The sequence below is a fragment of the Gymnodraco acuticeps genome, unplaced genomic scaffold (assembly GCF_902827175.1).
Source record: "Gymnodraco acuticeps unplaced genomic scaffold, fGymAcu1.1, whole genome shotgun sequence".
Taxonomy (NCBI): domain Eukaryota; kingdom Metazoa; phylum Chordata; class Actinopteri; order Perciformes; family Bathydraconidae; genus Gymnodraco; species Gymnodraco acuticeps.
In genome coordinates, this window is record NW_022990565.1 from 799,782 (window position 1) to 818,491 (window position 18,710).

The following is an 18,710-nucleotide window of genomic DNA, read 5'->3' on the forward strand; positions in this document are numbered from 1 at the left end:
TTCTTTTGTCAAATCTGAGCAAGAATGCACAGAGAGCAAGGTTAACATGTTCATGTAGCAAACAAACACATTATTTACAAATGCTACTAACTGTTCTTAGCACTTAGAGATAGATTGTGAGTGTTGCTATGCACCTATGAACCTAAGAGGTTGGTATTGTACTAGGCCTGTAGATCTATGTATTTTGTTACATTTGCATCCTTATTATTTAAAAACATATATACCATAGCCTTGTATCATTTACTTTTGTTGTATTTTGACTTTTGTGCAAACCCTTTAAATACTAATTTGATTTGCTGTGTTTTGTTTGCCTACCTTTGCCATGCAAATATTATTCATGTCTTGAGTTTACTAACTTAATACTTGATTGTTTGAAGTGCTTATTTCATTGCCATCTGAAGATTAAGATGAAGTGCAAACATTAATATATGTACTGTATGAGTGTGTGTAAGGAACATATTTAATAAATTCATTGCAAAAGATCAGATGTCTTACCTACAAACTTATTTTTGTAAAACACATAAAGTTTTTGTTTTATCTTCTCAATGCATTTGTGTTAAGACCATTCATAAAGTTGAGCCTGGATCAAATAATTTTACTCAAATGAGAAAAGGACGAGCTAGCCAGGATTTGAACCTAGAATCTTCTGATCCGTAGTCAGACGCGTTATCCGTTGCGCCACTAGCCCGATGAGATACAAGATGACGTCACACAGCATCTTGTTTTTAAATAAATAGAAGGAAAAATGTTTGATGAAAAGAACGTTATACTTCTGTACAATATAGAGAAAAGCGACGAGATACTAAGAGAAAAACCCAACCGTTTGTTCATTTGGATATTTCGGAGGTGGATGGATGTGACACCAGTTAAGTTCACAAGTGAGGTTTAGAATTTAAATGAAGGGTAAAATAAAACAGGTGATCCGGTTCGCAACTCATTAGTAAAATATCACTGAACATCATGTGCTTTACTTAAAATATATCTAGATAATTTATCCGCAGAGTCGCCAGGTATACGGAGACGTTGATTGGTCAATTATTGGTAGAATCTTGGTAGCAGACGGCGAGGGGATTGGCTCTCAATACCAAGAATGAGCTCGACTCACAGTTAGCAGGGAGCCACTAGCACAATTAAGTACAACAAACGTCTCACATATTTATATTTTTAGATAACTGTTTGAAAGGAAAAACATTTTATGAACGGACAATGTTATACTCCTGTACATTATAGAGAAAAACGACGAGAGACTAAGAGAAAACGAAACCATTTAGAACATTTGTATATTTCGGTACAAATCCCCTAACCATACTATGAACAGAACATAGGTAGACGCATTTGTAAAAGGTGGGGAAAAGGACGAGCTAGCCAGGATTTGAACCTAGAATCTTCTGATCCGTAGTCAGACGCGTTATCCGTTGCGCCACTAGCCCGATAAATTGAGCGATGACGTCACACAATCTGTACTTTAAACACTCGTTTTCTGCAGATATAAGTATTCTCTAACAGTTTAAAGCATGTAGTGTGTAGAATAAATAATGTTTTCTGACAAGAATCAGAATCAAAACACCATTATTAGTCCCACAGAAGGGACATTTAAGACAAGTGTACATTACTGTAGGGATGATAGAGTCAAGAGACTAAAAGAAACCAAACTGTTAAGACGTTTGCATATTTCGGTATATTGGCTTAAATCATACTGCAAAGGGGAACAGAACTTTGCTAAACTCATTTTTTTTGTTCGGGAAAAGTACGAGCTAGCCAGGATTTGAACCTAGAATCTTCTGATCCGTAGTCAGACGCGTTATCCGTTGCGCCACTAGCCCGGATGGAAAATTAGTACGTCATCCTGCCTTCTTAAAGAAACAGTCCGAATTTATACAAGGGTGCCGACTGAATTTGACCAACGTCAGCGTATTTGTATTTACTAAAGGTAAAAACACGTCTATTAAACATTATTTAGATCGTGTGGCGTATTATATCCTACTTATCAATAAACAAAAGAGAAAACATTGTTAGAAAAAAAAAAAAATAGACCCTCGTTGCACCACTATGCCTTTATTAACCAGCAGATGTCGCTGTAGGACCTTGTTATCAACAAGAGGCTGCAACTGCAACCATACGGACGTTACAACCTATGGTCACCATAGGTTTGGGTAAACAGATACTTAATTAATATGTCTAAATGTTTGTGCATTAGTTGCATTCATGACTATTGCAGGGAACTATAGCCTACTGCAGTGACATATCAAATAACTTCCACCGATCTCAGCATAACCAGCAGGCACAACACAAGCTCAAAAAATAGTCCTCACTTCCAAACTGTATTCAAACACAGCACACGCAGAAGGAATCTAAGCATCTTCAGGTGGGGAAAAGGAACGAGCTAGCCAGGATTTGAACCTAGAATCTTCTGATCCGTAGTCAGACGCGTTATCCGTTGCGCCACTAGCCCGCGTACCATAATGAACGTAATTTCGGCTATTTAAAGGGAGAGTATGGAGTTTTTAAATATTGACGACGATTTTATTTATCCACAAGAGTTGGTATCTTACTGTAAACAAATAAATAATACACGTCTATTACACATTATTTACATCGTATGGCGTTTTCTAAGCTAATTTTCAATAAACAAAAAGAAAAAATGTAAATGAAAAATAGACCCTCGTTGTCCTTTCTTAACCAGCAGATGTCGATGTCGGACCTTGGCTGTACCAAAGAACGTTACAACGGTTACAACCAATGCTCAGAAATAATTAACTGATCTATCTGAATGTTAATGCATTCGTGTTCATTCATTAGCCTACTATTTGCAAGGAGTTATACTGCAGAATTATAATAATTGTTTCTGTAGAAAACTGTTCTACACGGGTGTAGGCCACATTGTAAAGCTTATTCTCCTGATTTTTCTTTATATCACCATGGAAGAACAGTTTCTGCTTTGGCTTCATCTGATTGGTCAATTATATGGACACGCAGAGCATGAGTGCATGGCACGTGCATTTCACTTGTGACCCTCTCATCTTTTTCACATTTGATTAAAGTTATTTTAGTAGTGTTTTAACTTTGCAAGCCCAGGCCTTTGTGGATTGCTTGAGACTACATCTACACAGTGTTTCCAGCTATTTCAACCAGCCAACTTCTACCGACACAAGCCAACAACAGTCCACAAATGGACAAGCGGCAGCACTTCCAAACTGTATTCAAACCATAGATTCAAACACACTCACAGCATAAGCAGAAGGATTGCAAACGTGGATGTGATGCGCTGCAGTCAATCCGTTTCCGCCGCGGCCATGGCTAATTGAGGCGTTTTCCTTTCCAATCTGCAGAGGGGGGAAAGTTAAAAAGCTCCAATAATGTCCATTGAAAGTAAAACTCTCTCCGTTATCCCAAGCGTCCATGTGTTCTGTCAGCTTAGAATATGGTCCATGAAGTCGTGTCTTTGTTGTGCCGATCTTTTTTTGGACTAATTGTAGCACATAGGCTAGCTTCCAAATAAATAATTAGCTTGAGAAGCTAAACTCGGCTAATCACTGTGACTCGTTCCAAGGAAAAGTCTGTGCTGAAGTAAAAGCTTTACGATGTGTATTGAAGAAAATAGGACCAATAAAAAAAAAAAACAGGACTATAATTGAAACAGTTCATCTTTTTTTGTGATTCCCAAAACCGCCACACTACAGGTCTGCAACAGGTGGACTAATGCCTTTAACCACACCCAGGTGACATTTTACCGGAAATGACAAAAAAAACGTATGCGCAGTGCTAAACCGACCCTAGCCCCTACCTTATACTGAGGTAACAAAGTAAGAAAACAACATTTCATTCTATTCATGAAAAGTAGATGAAGGTATAGTATAGCCAGTGGTGTAAAGTAACTAAGTATATTTACTCAAGTACTGTACAATTTTGAGATACTTGTACTTTACTTGAGTATTTCCATGTTTTGCTCGTTTGTACTTCTACTCCACTAAAATCCACAACAAGTAAATTGTGTACTTTTACTACACTACATTTGTTTAATACCTTTAGTTACTTTGCAGATTTGCATTAATGATGTGAAACCATATTGTGAAACATAATCAACAATTAAATCAGAAGCAGCTACCCTGCAGTATACAAAGTCATTAAAACTAGCTGCACCTTTACCAACTTTGAGAACACTTTAACGCATCAATAATTATAATCAAAACATCATATATTATTTTGAAATGGACCAATCATAATGAGTATTTTAACTTTATACTTTTGTACTTTTAGAGTAACTTTTTGAATGCAGGACTTTTACTTGTAGAGTAATCCTACCCTCTCGTACTTCTACTTTTACTTAAGTACAAGATCTGAATACTTTTACCACCTCTGAGTAGAGTAGACAAATGGGCTACTATAACAGTGTTTGTATTGAACAATCTAAAATTGAGCTGTCTAGCTGGCTGGAGCTTTAAACTTCAAATGATTGCCTTTCTTATGGCTAAACTTTCCTATTGGAATACCGGGCAACTCCTGATAGTGCAGCATAAACTGAATGCATTATAGATTCTCATGACATATTCATAAAATAGGAACTTTAATCAGTGATTTGATGATATATTAGGTGGGCCAGATAAACCACATGTATGCATATTCTCTACTGTAGTGCAGTTTTGTTTTGGCTGCTTGAAACACAAGCCATCAGATTGTTTCGTAATTTTTAAATCGAACCAACATCAACACTGTGCAGAGGGAGGTTAGCCTCAGCAGTGGCTGTGCGCTATACCAACATATAAACCAACATTAATCTGTGAAGTGATTTTGTTTGGTGTTACTGTTAAAATAGCATTTATTGGATATTTTTAGTCTTTTGGCCCTGCCACTGGTCTCTCCTTCAGCTGCAGAAAGAGACCAATGTAAAAGTGTCTATAGCTTGATTGGCTTGTTTTACTGAAAATTAAGTTATAGCTCGTTGACTAAGGTTGTTAAGACCCCATTTACACAGGAACGTTTGCGTTTACGCACCAAATTCGTTTTCAAAAAAGTCTTCTGTTCAAATCAAATCAGGTTTTATTTATATAGCACATTTTTAAAAAAAAATGTTGGTCGAGCCAAAGTGCTGTACATGCAATAAAAAACACTTTACTGTGATAGCAAACAGAAGACAATAAATTACAACAGCAAATACAAAAATCAAACACAGGGAAATGTCATGAGTCTGAGTCGTGCTCCGCTCTGACTAGAAGGCCAGGGAGAAGAAGTGAGTATTTTAGTGTTGATTTAAAAAAAACCTAGGATCTGGGCCGACCTCACATGGAGGGGCAGAGTGTTCCAGAGCCTAGCAGCTAGTCAGCCGACCTTAAAGCTCTGGCTGGGGTGTAGCGATGGAGGAGTTCTGCTATATAAGCTGGAGCCAGCCCATTTAGTGCTTTAAAAACAACTAATGCGGCTTTCACACCAGCGCTTTTCCCTTTCTAGCTCCGAGCGGGAGCTTTTCTGGTTCAGCTCCGATTTCCCTTTTCTGCTCCCGCTCTGTTCACACCGCCCAGAGCTGCCGCTGCTGCGTCATGACGTCACCGTTTACGTGCCTGCTTCATAAAATCCAAACCGCGCGGATATCCCTCACATCGACAACAACAATGGCCGATTGTATTGAAGCGCTGTTCGCTTTGGTTATTAGGCTTTGGCCGCCTCTTAGCTCCGAAGCTCTTGCCTCTAGACCGACAATTTTTTGGAGCTGGAAGTGAACCGGATTCCGGAGCTAAGAGGCGGCGCCTCTGCTGTGTGAACAGGAAAAACCGGTACTTTTCAGGCTCCAGCTCCGAGCCGGAGCTGAAAACGCGTTGGTGTGAAAGGGGCATAAAAGGAGTTTAAAATCAATTCGGAACCTAATTGGAAGCCAGTGCAATGAGGCCAGAATTGGGGTGATGTGGTGACGCTTTTTATGGCCAGTTCACACGCATTCGGCTCATTTAACGTGTCCGTTATATAAATAAATTATCATTACACCTGGGTAAAACAGAGTCCATTCTCTTCGGTTCGAAACATAATCTCAGCAAATCCGACGACTTCTCGGTTGCAGTGGGGACATTATTGTCACAAGTAAGAAGGAAATTACATACCTAGGATCTATTCTTGAGGCAAACCTCTCCTGTGACAAAATGGCAACCAATGTAATAAAAAAGTCAATCAAAGAACTAGATTCCTATACCGGATCTCCTCTCTGGTAAACAAAAACACCCTGAAAACTCTGGCAGGAGCACTCATTCAAGGGTACTATGACTATGCTTGCACGTCATGGTACCATAGCACCTCCAAGGCGCTAAAAATAAAACTTCAAACATCGCAAAATAAACTGGTCAGACTACTGCTTGACCTTTCATCTAGAACCCACCTCACCTCTGCCCACTTTGACAACCTAGGATGGCTTAGAGTAGACGACAGAGTACAGCTACCTGCAATGGGCCTGGTCTACAAGATCCACTACACCTCTATGGTACCCATGTACATGTCAAAATTATTCCCAAAGGTCAAGGAATACCATGATCATAACACCAGAGGGAGCTCCACAAATCATGTGAAACCCAGATTTGGCACAAAAAAGGGGGAATACACGTTTCGCAATTATGCCACATCAAGGTGGAACGCTCTTCCCACAACTGTAAAGGAAAGTAAACTATACTTACCTTCAAAACCTCTCTTAAAGAGCACCTTCGGGGGAGAGCATTGCAAAACTGGCCCCGGTAATGGTACAAATCTCAACCTGTCGTACAATGGACAGCTTCCCCCCCCCATCTATGTATATACTCGCATTTTAGACTCTGTTACTAACTGTATATCTGTAGACTTGGTATGTCTTAAATGTCCGGTTAGGATGTATTCGAACTAAATCTAAAATGAAAATTGTAAATAAGCAATCTGTATGTAAAAAACCACCTGTATGTAAATTGTAAATAAGCCATCTGTATGTCAAATATGTCTTATATGTCTTAAATGATAAGATGAATTGGAAATGGGGGACCCTGATGTAAACAAGACGAAAGTCTTTCTCTGGTCTGCATCCCCTTAACAATTGTATGTTTTGAGCTGTACACTGTACCCAATATACAAGCTGTTAATAAACTTTTCAATCAATCAATCAACCGTTCACATGAGACCACTGGAAAATGCTGTAGTAGGCTTACATATGCCGGGCCTGTAAGTGGCGCTGTACTTCTGCAGAGACCGCTCGAAAGCGCTGGAGACGCTGAAGTACACAGATATATATAAACATATTTTGTTTATATATATCTATGGTAGTACATATGCCGGGCCTGTAAGTGGCGTAGTAACTTCAGCCGCAAAATACACCAAAAGCAGCAAAGAAGACCCCCGATCATAGTTGCCATGGTTGCCCTTCTGTTTATGCCCCTTGGTGGATTTAGCAACATGTAGTTCATGTAATTCTCCATGTCCACTTGTTGCTGATGGTTGTGGTAGAGGAGCTGTAGATGTTGCACTAACATCTGATCTGTAGCATGGTCGAGCTGTAGATTTTGCACTAACATCTGTAGCATGGTCAGTAGCAATAGCAGTACTGACAGTAGCTGACAGTAGCTACTGACCATGCTACAGCAGTGAGCAGCAGAGGTGGGGAGAGGTAGGGCTATGGCTCATCGTTATCAGGAAATGAACGTATAGGGCGTACACACTGAGCCGTTTGCCCCCAGAGCGTTCCGGTTGCAGATCTATCCACCTTGGGACCCGTTATCGTTTGCGGGGTCCGTTTCCGCGTTTCCGTTACGGCTTTGTGTGAACGAATGGGCTAAAAACGAAAGAGAAAAGTTGCGGATACAACCGTTTGCGTTATCATGTAAACAGCACCTAAGATACTTAGTTTGCGCTTAAACAGCGTTTGGTTTATGAGTTATCGATCCTCAAAGTCTATATCTGTCAACATCAGTACAATTCTACCAAACTCAGATGACTTGATCTTCCCTGGGTGGGAGGCTGGGAGCGTTTGTTTTATGTTCACTTCAGATACAGAAACTGTTTCGCTTCAAGTGATGTGCCTATCAGGCCATTGTCACTTACTTTATTTAGATTTACCTCCTTTCCATGATATTTTTAAAAGGCATGCATTGCATCTTAACATCTCTTCCTTTGTGTTTGGCAAAGAGAAACATGTTTACCTGGACAGTTGTTGTTTAATGACAATTACTTACTTCAGTTTAGTGTTTAACATAAAAGGTTTAGTTTTTGTGTGCTCATTTAAACAACGCATGTCCTTACTAGTGTTGGTTACTCTTGTGGTGGAAATTCCTCACTTAATCACCTTCTGGTAAGAAAACATCAAATAAACAAGCTTAAACCAAATGTGTGTTATTTAATAAAGAGTTATAGCATTTAACACGATCAATCATATTTCCAGCTGGAAAGGCCAGAGGTCCTGCACTAGTAGATAGTACCCAGATCTGACCCTGTTACACAGAAAAGCAATGTCATTTATACAGATGAGACACAGGAAGGTTGGCAATCCACATTACAGTCCCAAGAAGGGTGGGTGGCAGACAGAAGGGGAAGCACAGCATGTTAATTACAACCCTAACATCCATTATGATAATTGCCTGACAATGGTCAGGGTGACACCCTTCTGTCTGAGAATGTCATAGCCAGGAAACCTACATACATATTGGATCACTGTAAATTCCCATCATAACTTTCAGAGATAACAACACATCTCTCTCCTCTGGATGTCCTTCTTTCAAATCATTTTGAGACATCTTTGATAAATTGAGAAGCGTATTTAGGCGGCCTTGTCTCCAGGCCTTTTAGTGTTCTAGTTTATGTACACTAACAACCTGCCCACAAGTTATCAGGATATGTGTACTCTCCTGAACGTCTTGGGTCAATTAGAGCAGACATTAAACTGTGAAAATAAGCCTTTGTTTGGGTCAAGAAATCGATATTGTCATATCAATTACATTTAGTTTCACAATATGGGGCTGGCATTGTTTTTTGTTGTGAATTTTGTCACAGGATGTTGCAAAATAAACTATTTTCTTTTGGTTGCTGTATATTGTATTGCTGCCATAAACATCTTTATACCGATCATTTATTTGTAGTCTCACTCAACATTATTTGCATTTTGGAACAAAATAACATTGAAGCACTTATTTCAGAGGGGAAAAGTAATGCTGCTGAGTGCTGACCATATTTTTTCAGCAGTTGTGCAAATATAAATGTTACCTGCCAGCACATCCTAGCAATGCTCTCATATTGAGCAGAATGGATGTCAAAGTGATTGTGTTTCCTGTGAACTTTAGGATTTACTTTAGAGTCCTCTTTCTCACATATAGAGCCCTTAATGGGCAAGGACCTACAACTCCCTTGTCAGCTACAAGCCGTCAAAAGCACTGTGATCCTCTGCCGCTGGTTTGTTAGAGATCCCCAGAAACGGCAGCGAAAAGAAGTTTGGTGATGCAGCCTTTGTCAATTATTGCCCAAAGCTATGGAACAAAATACCTATAGACATCAGGGAAGCATACTCGGTGGAAGTCTTTAAAAAAAAAGCTCCAAAAATATTTGTACAAAATTATCCTTTGAGGAAGCTACCTCTTGCTCTTTGCTGCACTTTCTCAATGCACTCTGATGCATTTTAAACTGTCACCTAATTTTGTATTATTATTATTATTATTATTCATTGCCATTACTTATACAAAACATGTCTGTGAAGTTTTTTTTTCAAAATACCAAACAGATCACCCATTGTAGCCATGCCTCTTACTGCTCAAACCCCTCTTTTGCAGCCCTGTTAGAGAAACGCGGATCTTGGGTCCTTAGTTTGAAAAAAAGAAAGAAGAGGAGGCAGAGCTAATGCCTGATCAGAATTCTACCGGAGATAAAGTTACATTCGGTTGTGATAAAACGCCATCCTGTTTAAACCACGTCAAGGATTATTTCTGAAATAGTATGGAGCTCAAATGCTTTTTCGTGCAGGTTTATCACAAGGTGAGTTCTTTTTTTTTTCCTGCTTTTTAAACACATGTGCTCTTCAGTACAGGTTAGCTCTGAGTGTTAGCGAGGCTTGCTAATGTAAACAAAGACGAGATTACATCCAAAACACGTCAGGCATTGTTTCTGATAGCAACTTTCTGTGGGTCCGCCGACGTCACCATGGATGGACGCTGTCACTACCCGATCTGCATCCCTGCCCTATCTGCAGTGCACATGTGAGAAATGGATTTAACTTCTGTTAGACAGCTATGATACTGAATAAATATTTACTGTGAATGTATGCAAAAATGTATGGCATATAATAATAATATATTTTATTTATAAGCGCACTTTTCATTTGCGTAAACAAAACTCAAAGTGCTACAAAATTAAAAATTAAAAAGGGTGAAACAAACAACAAAACAATAAAAACATAAAAACAATAAAAAAACAATTTAAAAACAATTAAAACAACATAATAAAAGCTGTGACATTCATGCCGGCATGGCATAATGTGGGGGATTTAAAAATCTAGTTAAAGGCTATTCTAAAAGATGCGTTTTTAGGCCTTTTTTGAACGCCTCCACAGTCTGTGGTGTCCTCAGCTGGTTTGGGAGGGCATTCCACAGTCTCGGAGCAGCGGAGCAGAAGGCTCGGTCTCCCATGGTCTTCAGTTTTGTCCTTGGTGGGATGAGGAGGTTTGCCTTTACTGAACGTAGGTTCCTCGTGGAGGTTTGTGGGGTGAGCAATTCCTTGATGTAGGAGGGAGCATTTCCATATATGCACTGATGAGTGAAGAGGGTGATTTTGTAGTCAATCCTGAGTGAGACCGGGAGCCAGTGCAGTGATTTGAGGATGGGTGTGATGTGTTCGTACTTCCGCACTCTCATCAGGATCCTAGCAGCTGTGTTTTATGTATTGCAGCTTCTGGATGTTCTTGCTAGGAATCCCAATGAGAAGTGCGTTACAGTAGTCCAGCCTGGAGGAGACAAAGGCGTGGACAAGCTTTTCAGCATCTGGCAGACTGAGTGTGGGGCGGAGTTTCGCAATATTTCTAAGGTGGTAGAAAGAGGTCTTGCATATTTGCTTGATGTGGGCCTCAAAGGTCAGGTGAGGATCCATTTTAACTCCCAGATTGGTAACCGTTGGTGAGAGTGGAATGTTCTGACCGGAGAAGGTGATGCTGGTGATGGCGGATGAACGGACCTGATGTGGAGTGCCAATAAGAATGGCTTCAGTCTTGGAGCTGTTTAGCTGGAGAAAGTTGTGCTTCATCCACACCTTTATCTCCTCCAGGCATGTGGTTATTGTGGATGATGGCAGAGGTGCAGAGGGGGTTGGGTTTGCTCTGATGAAGAGCTGTGTGTCATCAGCATAGCAATGGAAAGATATTCCATGCCGGCTGATGACACGACCAAGGGGGGATATGTATATGGTGAAAAGGGTGGGGCCGAGGACTGATCCTTGGGGGACACCGCAAGTCACAGAGTGAGTTCTTGATTTAGCCGCTCCCAAGGTGACGTGCTCAGTCCTCCCGGTGAGATAGGAGGTGAACCAGTTTAAGGCAGAGTCAGAGAGTCCAATTGTAGTGTGAAGACGGTGGAGTAGGATGTCATGGTCGACGGTATCAAATGCTGCAGTTAGATCCAGGAGGATGAGGAGAGATGGAGATCCGGTGACAGCTGTCATCAGCAGGTCATTGGTCACCCTCACTAAGGCAGTTTCTGTACTGTGGCCCTGGCGAAAACCAGACTGGAATTTTTCAAAGATTGTATTCAGTGTTAGATGTTCCTGGATCTTAATGGCAACTACTTTCTCCAGTACCTTGGATAGGAATGGCAGGTTGGAGATGGGTCTGTAATTGGCTAGGACTTCAGGGTCTAAAGTGGGTTTTTTGAGGAGTGGTTTGATGACAGCAGCTTTTAATGGTGGTGGAACACGACCAGACTGGATGGACTGGTTTATCACTGAAGTGATCAGCGGACTTATGGCACCAATGTTCAATTTAACCAAAGCTGTGGGAAAGGGGTCCAGAGCACAGGTGGAGGGTTTCATCTTTTTGATGATGGCCTCAACTTCATGCTGCGAGATGTTAGTGAAGTCCCGAAGTCTGGGTCGGTCCAGGCTGGGGGTTGACGGTCAGGACTAGCAGAGCAGCGGAATTTGAGAGGAGAGAGCGGATGGTCTCTACCTTTTTCCTGAAAAATGTGATGAAATTATCACACTGCTCCTCTGTGGTGTCTTTGTGTAGCGGAGTCTGAGGTTTGAGGAGATGGTTTATGGTGGAAAAAAGTAGCTTGGAGTTGCCAGGGCTATTGTTGATGATGGCGGAGTAGAATTTTGACCGTGTGTCTCTGAGGGACTTTGCGTAGGCATTTTGGTGGTCCCGGTATGCCTGTCTGTGAACAGAGAGGCCTGAAGCCTTGAAGCGCCGCTCAAGGACACGCCCCGCTGTCTTCATTTTCCTCAGCTCGCAGGTGTACCAGGGGGCTGAGCGTGAGAAAGTGACTGTTCTGGTTTTGACAGGGGCGTGGAGATCCAGGAGACTGCTCAGAGATTTATTGTAAAAATCCACAGATTCATTTACTGATGTAGGAGTTATTGTGGAGAGATGCTGGAGATCCGAGGTCACGGTGTCCGGGTTGATCGAGAGCTATTTGATATTTAAAAAAATATTTTGAAACCATTTTTTCTACAACTTTATATACATCTTGTCTCAAGACAAGTATTTTTAACACAACAAGTGCATGTTTTAGCTTTTTGGGCATGGCTTATTTGATTTTTTATATGGGGGACATGAAATGTCCTCCAATTCTGGAATGACCGAATAAAACTGCATGATCAATATTCTACACAATAACAACACATAGCTGGACAAACAAAATTACATGTATTGTCCAACCCAGTGGCGTAACAAGGTTGTGATTGGCCCCGGTGCAAATATTGTTTTGGGCCCTCTCTATCGCCCCAAACATAAGCGCATGCTGATGCGCTCACACACACACGGACATACACAACCACTCAGAAGCGCCACATGTATAGGCTATCAACAACAGCCTGCCCTGGCCTCAGACCACCACAGCCTGACAATGGCACAGCGAACTAAGAAGAACATTAAACCTGTTTCCTTGATGTTTGTCTCTGGGGAATGGGCTGGTAGGCCTACATGGACCGGTTGCTATAATATAGCTTTTGATCTTGGCGTCGGGGGTCTCAATAGAGCCATAGAATCCCCTATTGGTTGAGGCCCTTCGGGGAACTGTTGGACCACCGCCGGGCACAGCCAAATCCAGCCTCTCCTCCTGGCTGGCTGGAGAAGAAGGTTGCACAGCCACGGCCACGGATACAGCTTCACTTGTGGAGCTACATGGCAATCAGGGCCGGCCCTCGGCATAGGTAGTATAGGCGAATGCTAAGGGCACATCAACCCATAGGGGGCGCCGAAAATTGGGGGAAAAAAAGAAGAAAAAAAGTTAGAAATTAAAAAACATTTTTTTTTAAATTTCATATTACAATTTCCCGATTTTGGATAAACAAAGTACATCTTATCTTATAGTAACAGAACTACGCCTATATTGCGTACAGCTAAAATATTGCCTAGGGCAGCAAATTGGTCAGGGCCGGCCCTGATGGCAATGATGGTGGTGAGACAGGTGAGCTATCGTTAGCCTCCGGCTCCGGCTGCCCGTCAACATTGCTAACGTTAGCGCTCGATTTCGAGGACGATGTATGACAAAAAAATGGTCTAATTTGGTCAGTTTAGCTGTTGCATCTCCTTGTTCTCTCTTGTCCTTTCTCTTTTGAGCGCTGCTCTTGTGCTTTGGTTTGTTGTACATTATAAATGCAAGCTATTACATGTTTTATAATGCTACCGAACTTGCTGCTGCTAGCTACAGTACAGTACAGGTTGATTAAATGGTTCACATGACATGACAGGGAGCACGGTCATTGGACAGACACATTTAAAATGTATTTAGGTTGCTTGGTTACTTTTGAAGACTGCGTGAACCAATCAATGCCATTGGGGCCCAAAACAAATATATTTAACAAATATTTTGTATTTGTTTTGCATGGGCCCCTGGCCGGCTCTGGGCCCCGGTGCGTTGCACCGGCTGCATCGTCGATAGTTACGCCACTGGTCCAACCCACCCTTACCCTTGTTCGCGGACGACTCAGCCCTGCTGGTCTCTGACAGGAGCAGATTGCAGGTTAAAAAAAAACTCAGCTCCGGGCTCGGCAGAATCTGCACCTGGCTCGCCGATAATAAATTATCATTACACCTGGGTAAAACAGAGTCCATTCTCTTCGGTTCGAAACATAATCTCAGCAAATCCGACGACTTCTCAGTTGCAGTGGGTGACATTATTGTCACAAGTAAGAAGGAAATTACATACCTAGGATCTATTCTTGAGGCAAACCTCTCCTGTGACAAAATGGCATCCAATGTAATAAAACAAGTCAATCAAAGAACTAGATTCCTATACCGGATCAAAAACACCTTGAAAACTCTGGCAGGAGCACTCATTCAAGGGTACTATGACTATGCTTGCACGTCATGGTACCCATAGCACCTCCAAGGCGCTAAAAATAAAAATTCAAACATCGCAAAATAAACTGGTCAGACTACTGCTTGACCTTTCATCTAGAACCCACCTCACCTCTGCCCACTTTGACAACCTAGGATGGCTTAGAGTAGACGACAGAGTACAGCTACTTGCAATGGGCCTGGTCTACAAGATCCACTACACCTCTATGGTACCCATGTACATGTCAAAATTATTCCCAAAGGTCAAGGAATACCATGATCATAACACCAGAGGGAGCTCCACAAATCATGTGAAACCCAGATTTGGCACAAAAAAGGGGGAATACACGTTTCGCAATTATGCCACATCAAGGTGGAACGCTCTTCCCACAACTGTAAAGAAAAGTAAAACTATACGTACCTTCAAAACCTCTCTTAAAGAGCACCTTCGGGGGAGAGCATTGCAAAACTGGCGCCGGTAATGGTACAAATCTCAACCTGTCGTACAATGGACAGCTTCCCCCCCCCCCCATCTATGTATATACTCGCATTTTAGACTCTGTTAATAACTGTATATCTGTAGACTTGGTATGTCTTAAATGTCCGGTTAGGATGTATTAGAACGAAATCTAAAATGAAAATTGTAAATAAGCAATCTGTATGTAAAAAACCACCTGTATGTAAATTGTAAATAAGCCATCTGTATGTCAAATATGTCTTATATGTCTTAGATATGATGAATTGGAAATGGGGGACCCTGATGTAAACAAGACGAAAGTATTTCTCTGGTCTGCATCCCCTTAACAATTGTATGTTTTGAGCTGTACTGTACTGTACCCAATATACAAGCTGTTAATAAACTTTTCAATCAATCAATCAAACCCTTTATTTTCTTCCCAGGACCGAGCGAGAATCGAGCGCACCCACATCTCTGTAACCCCGCCCCTCCGGGTGACTCCCCCAATGACGCCATCAGAGTACGCCCAATGCGGGGGCATTGTGGATGGGCCTGGCTGCTGCGCCGTGGAGAAAAACGTGCATGCATCTCGTGTGGTGTGTCATTGACAAACAAACCGAGCCAACGTTCACAGAAACGCTTCTCTGTGTTTTATACAAGCGCTGCATACAAATAGCACCAACAAAAAGAGGGATTCATAAAGGGCTCGCGGCATGCATGCACGCGTTACTGTGCGCGCGGATATTCGAAGGTGTTGGAGGTTTTCGAGTAATTAAAAGTGGACCTATGGAGCTGCTGCTGGCACACGGAGGGCTGGGCTGTGACTTCTGACTGCCTGCATTGTTGCATGTTTCCTCGAATGGAATAATTGTCCTCCTCATTCATCAAAGGAATATTATTGATTGACCCTCCGTTTCACTCTCAATGGTGCTTGAAGGGTAAGCAAAAACCAAGATGTCAGCGCATTGTTTATTCTTTAAAATCATCACCGCCTTCGTGCCTTTGTTTTTTCCCATTCGTTCCCCTTTCTGTATGTTTGTAAGCTAGAAAGACCCTGGTGCACACTTTTGTGAAATACACATGCATTTCCAAGTGCAGCATGATGCCTTTGTAGGAGGCCTTTGGCCACAAAAACACCGTGGGTCTGTGTCTCTTGTGTTTGCAGAGAGATGGACGGCATAGGGAACAACATGCAGAAGAAGGCTGCAGAGCTGGAGCGGCTCGCCGAGGTGCTCGTCACCGGAGAACAGCTGAGGTAGGTCGGTGTGACCCGGGGCAGGAATCAGGCGGACCCTGCGTGTGTTTGTAGGGCACACATTCAGTGGAAGCAGGGTCATCTGCAAAACTGACCACTTCATTTACAACCATGACTGAGTAGCTACTAATAAATACATCCTGTAAGTAAACAATCATTGTTTAGTTAGTCCTCAATGGTGTATATTTGTGTGGCTGAGATTTGGTTGAACAAGGAACTGTCTGGACAAAGTGGGGTGGTGTTAGCATGTTTGACAGTAGGTCAATCATCAAGCATGTTGCTCCCCCTCACTGCAAACTGGCACTAGAGGCAGGTCCACCGCAGGATATACAGGCAGACAAAGTCGTCCACACATGCACCCCTTCCTGTGTACATGCTGCTCCTACTGTGACGTGCACATTTCAGCCTGAGGCATTCTTAAAGATATTGTTTTGCTTTATACAGGACTGAACACATGACTCATTTAGATTGCTTCAGTAATAAAATGCACCTTTGAGCTGCACATGGAATGACCATCCTACTAATCATTATCATGCCCTTCCCATTCCTATCAGGGAATTGTATGGCTAACCTTGGCAGAGTTGTTGACATACTTTTGGCACCCTTTAACCTACTGTACTCAAAGAAAGGCTCCAAAACCCCAGTGGCATTCTCTGGCTCATGCTTCCGCGAATGAATAGAGGCTCAGTAGGTAAAGCATCGCACCAATGCCTGGAATTTCAGCCCACGGCTAAACTATGAGGAAAATACGGCACTAAATAGTGCTTTCCAGCTGGGTGGGATACACTGTTAGAGCTTTGGCTGTCTCTGAAGAAGTACCCGCTGTTCTGAAGGACCATAAAAAGTAACACCAGTCAACACCTCAAGAGATTAATAGTTTGTGCCTGGATATTTCTTTATTGAATTCTCTTAGCATTGGTTTATGTTTTCTGGGTGTCATCATGTACTGTGTGTGCTTGTGTTAGTGTCCCTGGCACAGCTGTATACTGAGGCTGCCAGCTGGCAGTGGGGCCTCTGTCAGTGAACTATGGGTAGGGCGGGCTCGCTATGCCAGAGTCCTTTGCCATTGAGAAACTGCTGTTCTGGGGGAAAGGGCTCAAGGATGTGACATTCGGGTCTCACTCTGTGTCTCTAAATCTCAGTTTTTCTGCCTTTTGTGCAGACATTGCAGTCCAAGAGCTTTCTTAGTCATGCTGCTTGCATGACTCTAGCGATGGGGATTTAAAAACTCCTGTTCCTTTCTCCAAATATTCCAACAACTATTGGATTGATGGCAAATGAAACTTGGTAGAACTTGCATGCCCCGCTCAGGATGAATTGTAATAGTTTCTGTGTTCTCTTAAAGTAATAAGAAATGGTTATTTTAATGTCCGTCCCTTTTTTAATATTTCTATGATTTGTTTTTTGGACAACACGGCTGCAAAACAATAATTCTTCCATAAGCCTCGGCTGTACTTTGGGTTTGTTAAAGTAAGTGAACATGGTAAATATACCTCCTTAACATCAGTATGTTTCATTTTAGTTGTGAGCATTTAAAGTTATTTTTGCTAGGCCTTTCTATAGTCTTTCATTGATTTTGTTTGTAGTTACAGTCTCCAGGACAAATACTGACTGGAAAGTTTAATCATTGATGCTCTTCCTCATCGATTCACCATGAATCACTGCTTTTATGTTATCCTTTGGTCTAAATTGTTATATCAGACCAAGGACTAAGAAAGTTACAGTCGTTACATTTTGTGAACTGTAGAGTTCATTAAAATACAATTTGACATTAAATAAGACACAGCTCGTACAAAAGCTAGGAGTGAACATAAGCCATACCTTTTGTTTGATCATTTTATTACAAGTTTATAGAAAAGTGTTAGTTCCTGGTACTGATAAGAGCATGCTGTCTGTTTTGTAACCTCTTATCACACATTTGTGATTTGTGTGACCATCATAGCAACTGCTTGTAATGTAGTGCAGATCTGTTTCAGGCACTGCGTTGAAACAGACAGAAAGACAGAAACCATGACCCACAGACACACAGCTGCTGTAGTAAGGCTTGTGACCAGTTCATCGCTGTGAATAGACCGTTTGTTGCGCTAGGATGACTGTGATAGAAAAAAAGGCTTTGTGAATGTTTGCAGCCTGGGGCCTCATCATGGTCATACTGGGAGCCAGAGATTCATTCAGGAACTCTGTCGCTTCTCATTTTTTTATCCACACCACACATTTAGGAAGTTCTATAACAGAGAGTGACCAACACAGCGAGAAAACCTTCCACAATGAGCATTGTGTAACCAAAAATCTACATGAATGATATTGCTTCCAGCTCTAATTAAGACATAACTTAAAAGTGGAGGAGGAGGAAAGGATGATGCTGGACCCGATTGGAAGTGAAATCTGTTCAGCTGATGTTGTTTGTGGGTCTCAGTGCAGGATTGGACCAGGCTGTCACTGCTAATCCGAAGAGATGCTCGCCAGCTGCACACAGACTCAGCATGGAGGGGGGCTAGCTAGCTGCAGGAAGCTCAGCTAAAGGCTGTGGT

The 18,710-nt window shown here is 41.9% G+C and overlaps 1 protein-coding gene and 4 non-coding genes across 5 annotated transcripts in view; 1 reads left to right on the forward strand and 4 right to left on the reverse strand.

Moving 5' to 3' along the window:
* Positions 1–615: 615 nt before the first annotated feature.
* Positions 616–688, reverse strand: trnar-acg. The gene has a single exon. It is a non-coding gene; the product is annotated as a tRNA-Arg (tRNA).
* A 669-nt stretch (positions 689–1,357) lies between these two features.
* On the reverse strand, positions 1,358–1,430 carry trnar-acg. The gene has a single exon. It is a non-coding gene; the product is annotated as a tRNA-Arg (tRNA).
* Positions 1,431–1,750: 320 nt separating this feature from the next.
* Positions 1,751–1,823, reverse strand: trnar-acg. The gene has a single exon. It is a non-coding gene; the product is annotated as a tRNA-Arg (tRNA).
* A 556-nt stretch (positions 1,824–2,379) lies between these two features.
* Positions 2,380–2,452, reverse strand: trnar-acg. Its single transcript has one exon. It is a non-coding gene; the product is annotated as a tRNA-Arg (tRNA).
* Positions 2,453–15,454: 13,002 nt separating this feature from the next.
* The window catches only part of deptor (DEP domain containing MTOR-interacting protein), a 34,850-nt gene continuing 31,594 nt past the window's right edge, over positions 15,455–18,710 (forward strand). Inside the window, 2 exon segments of the mRNA XM_034227772.1 lie at positions 15,455–15,862; positions 16,090–16,179. Of these exon segments, the coding sequence (XP_034083663.1) occupies positions 15,849–15,862; positions 16,090–16,179 (104 nt within the window). The 5' untranslated portion in view covers positions 15,455–15,848.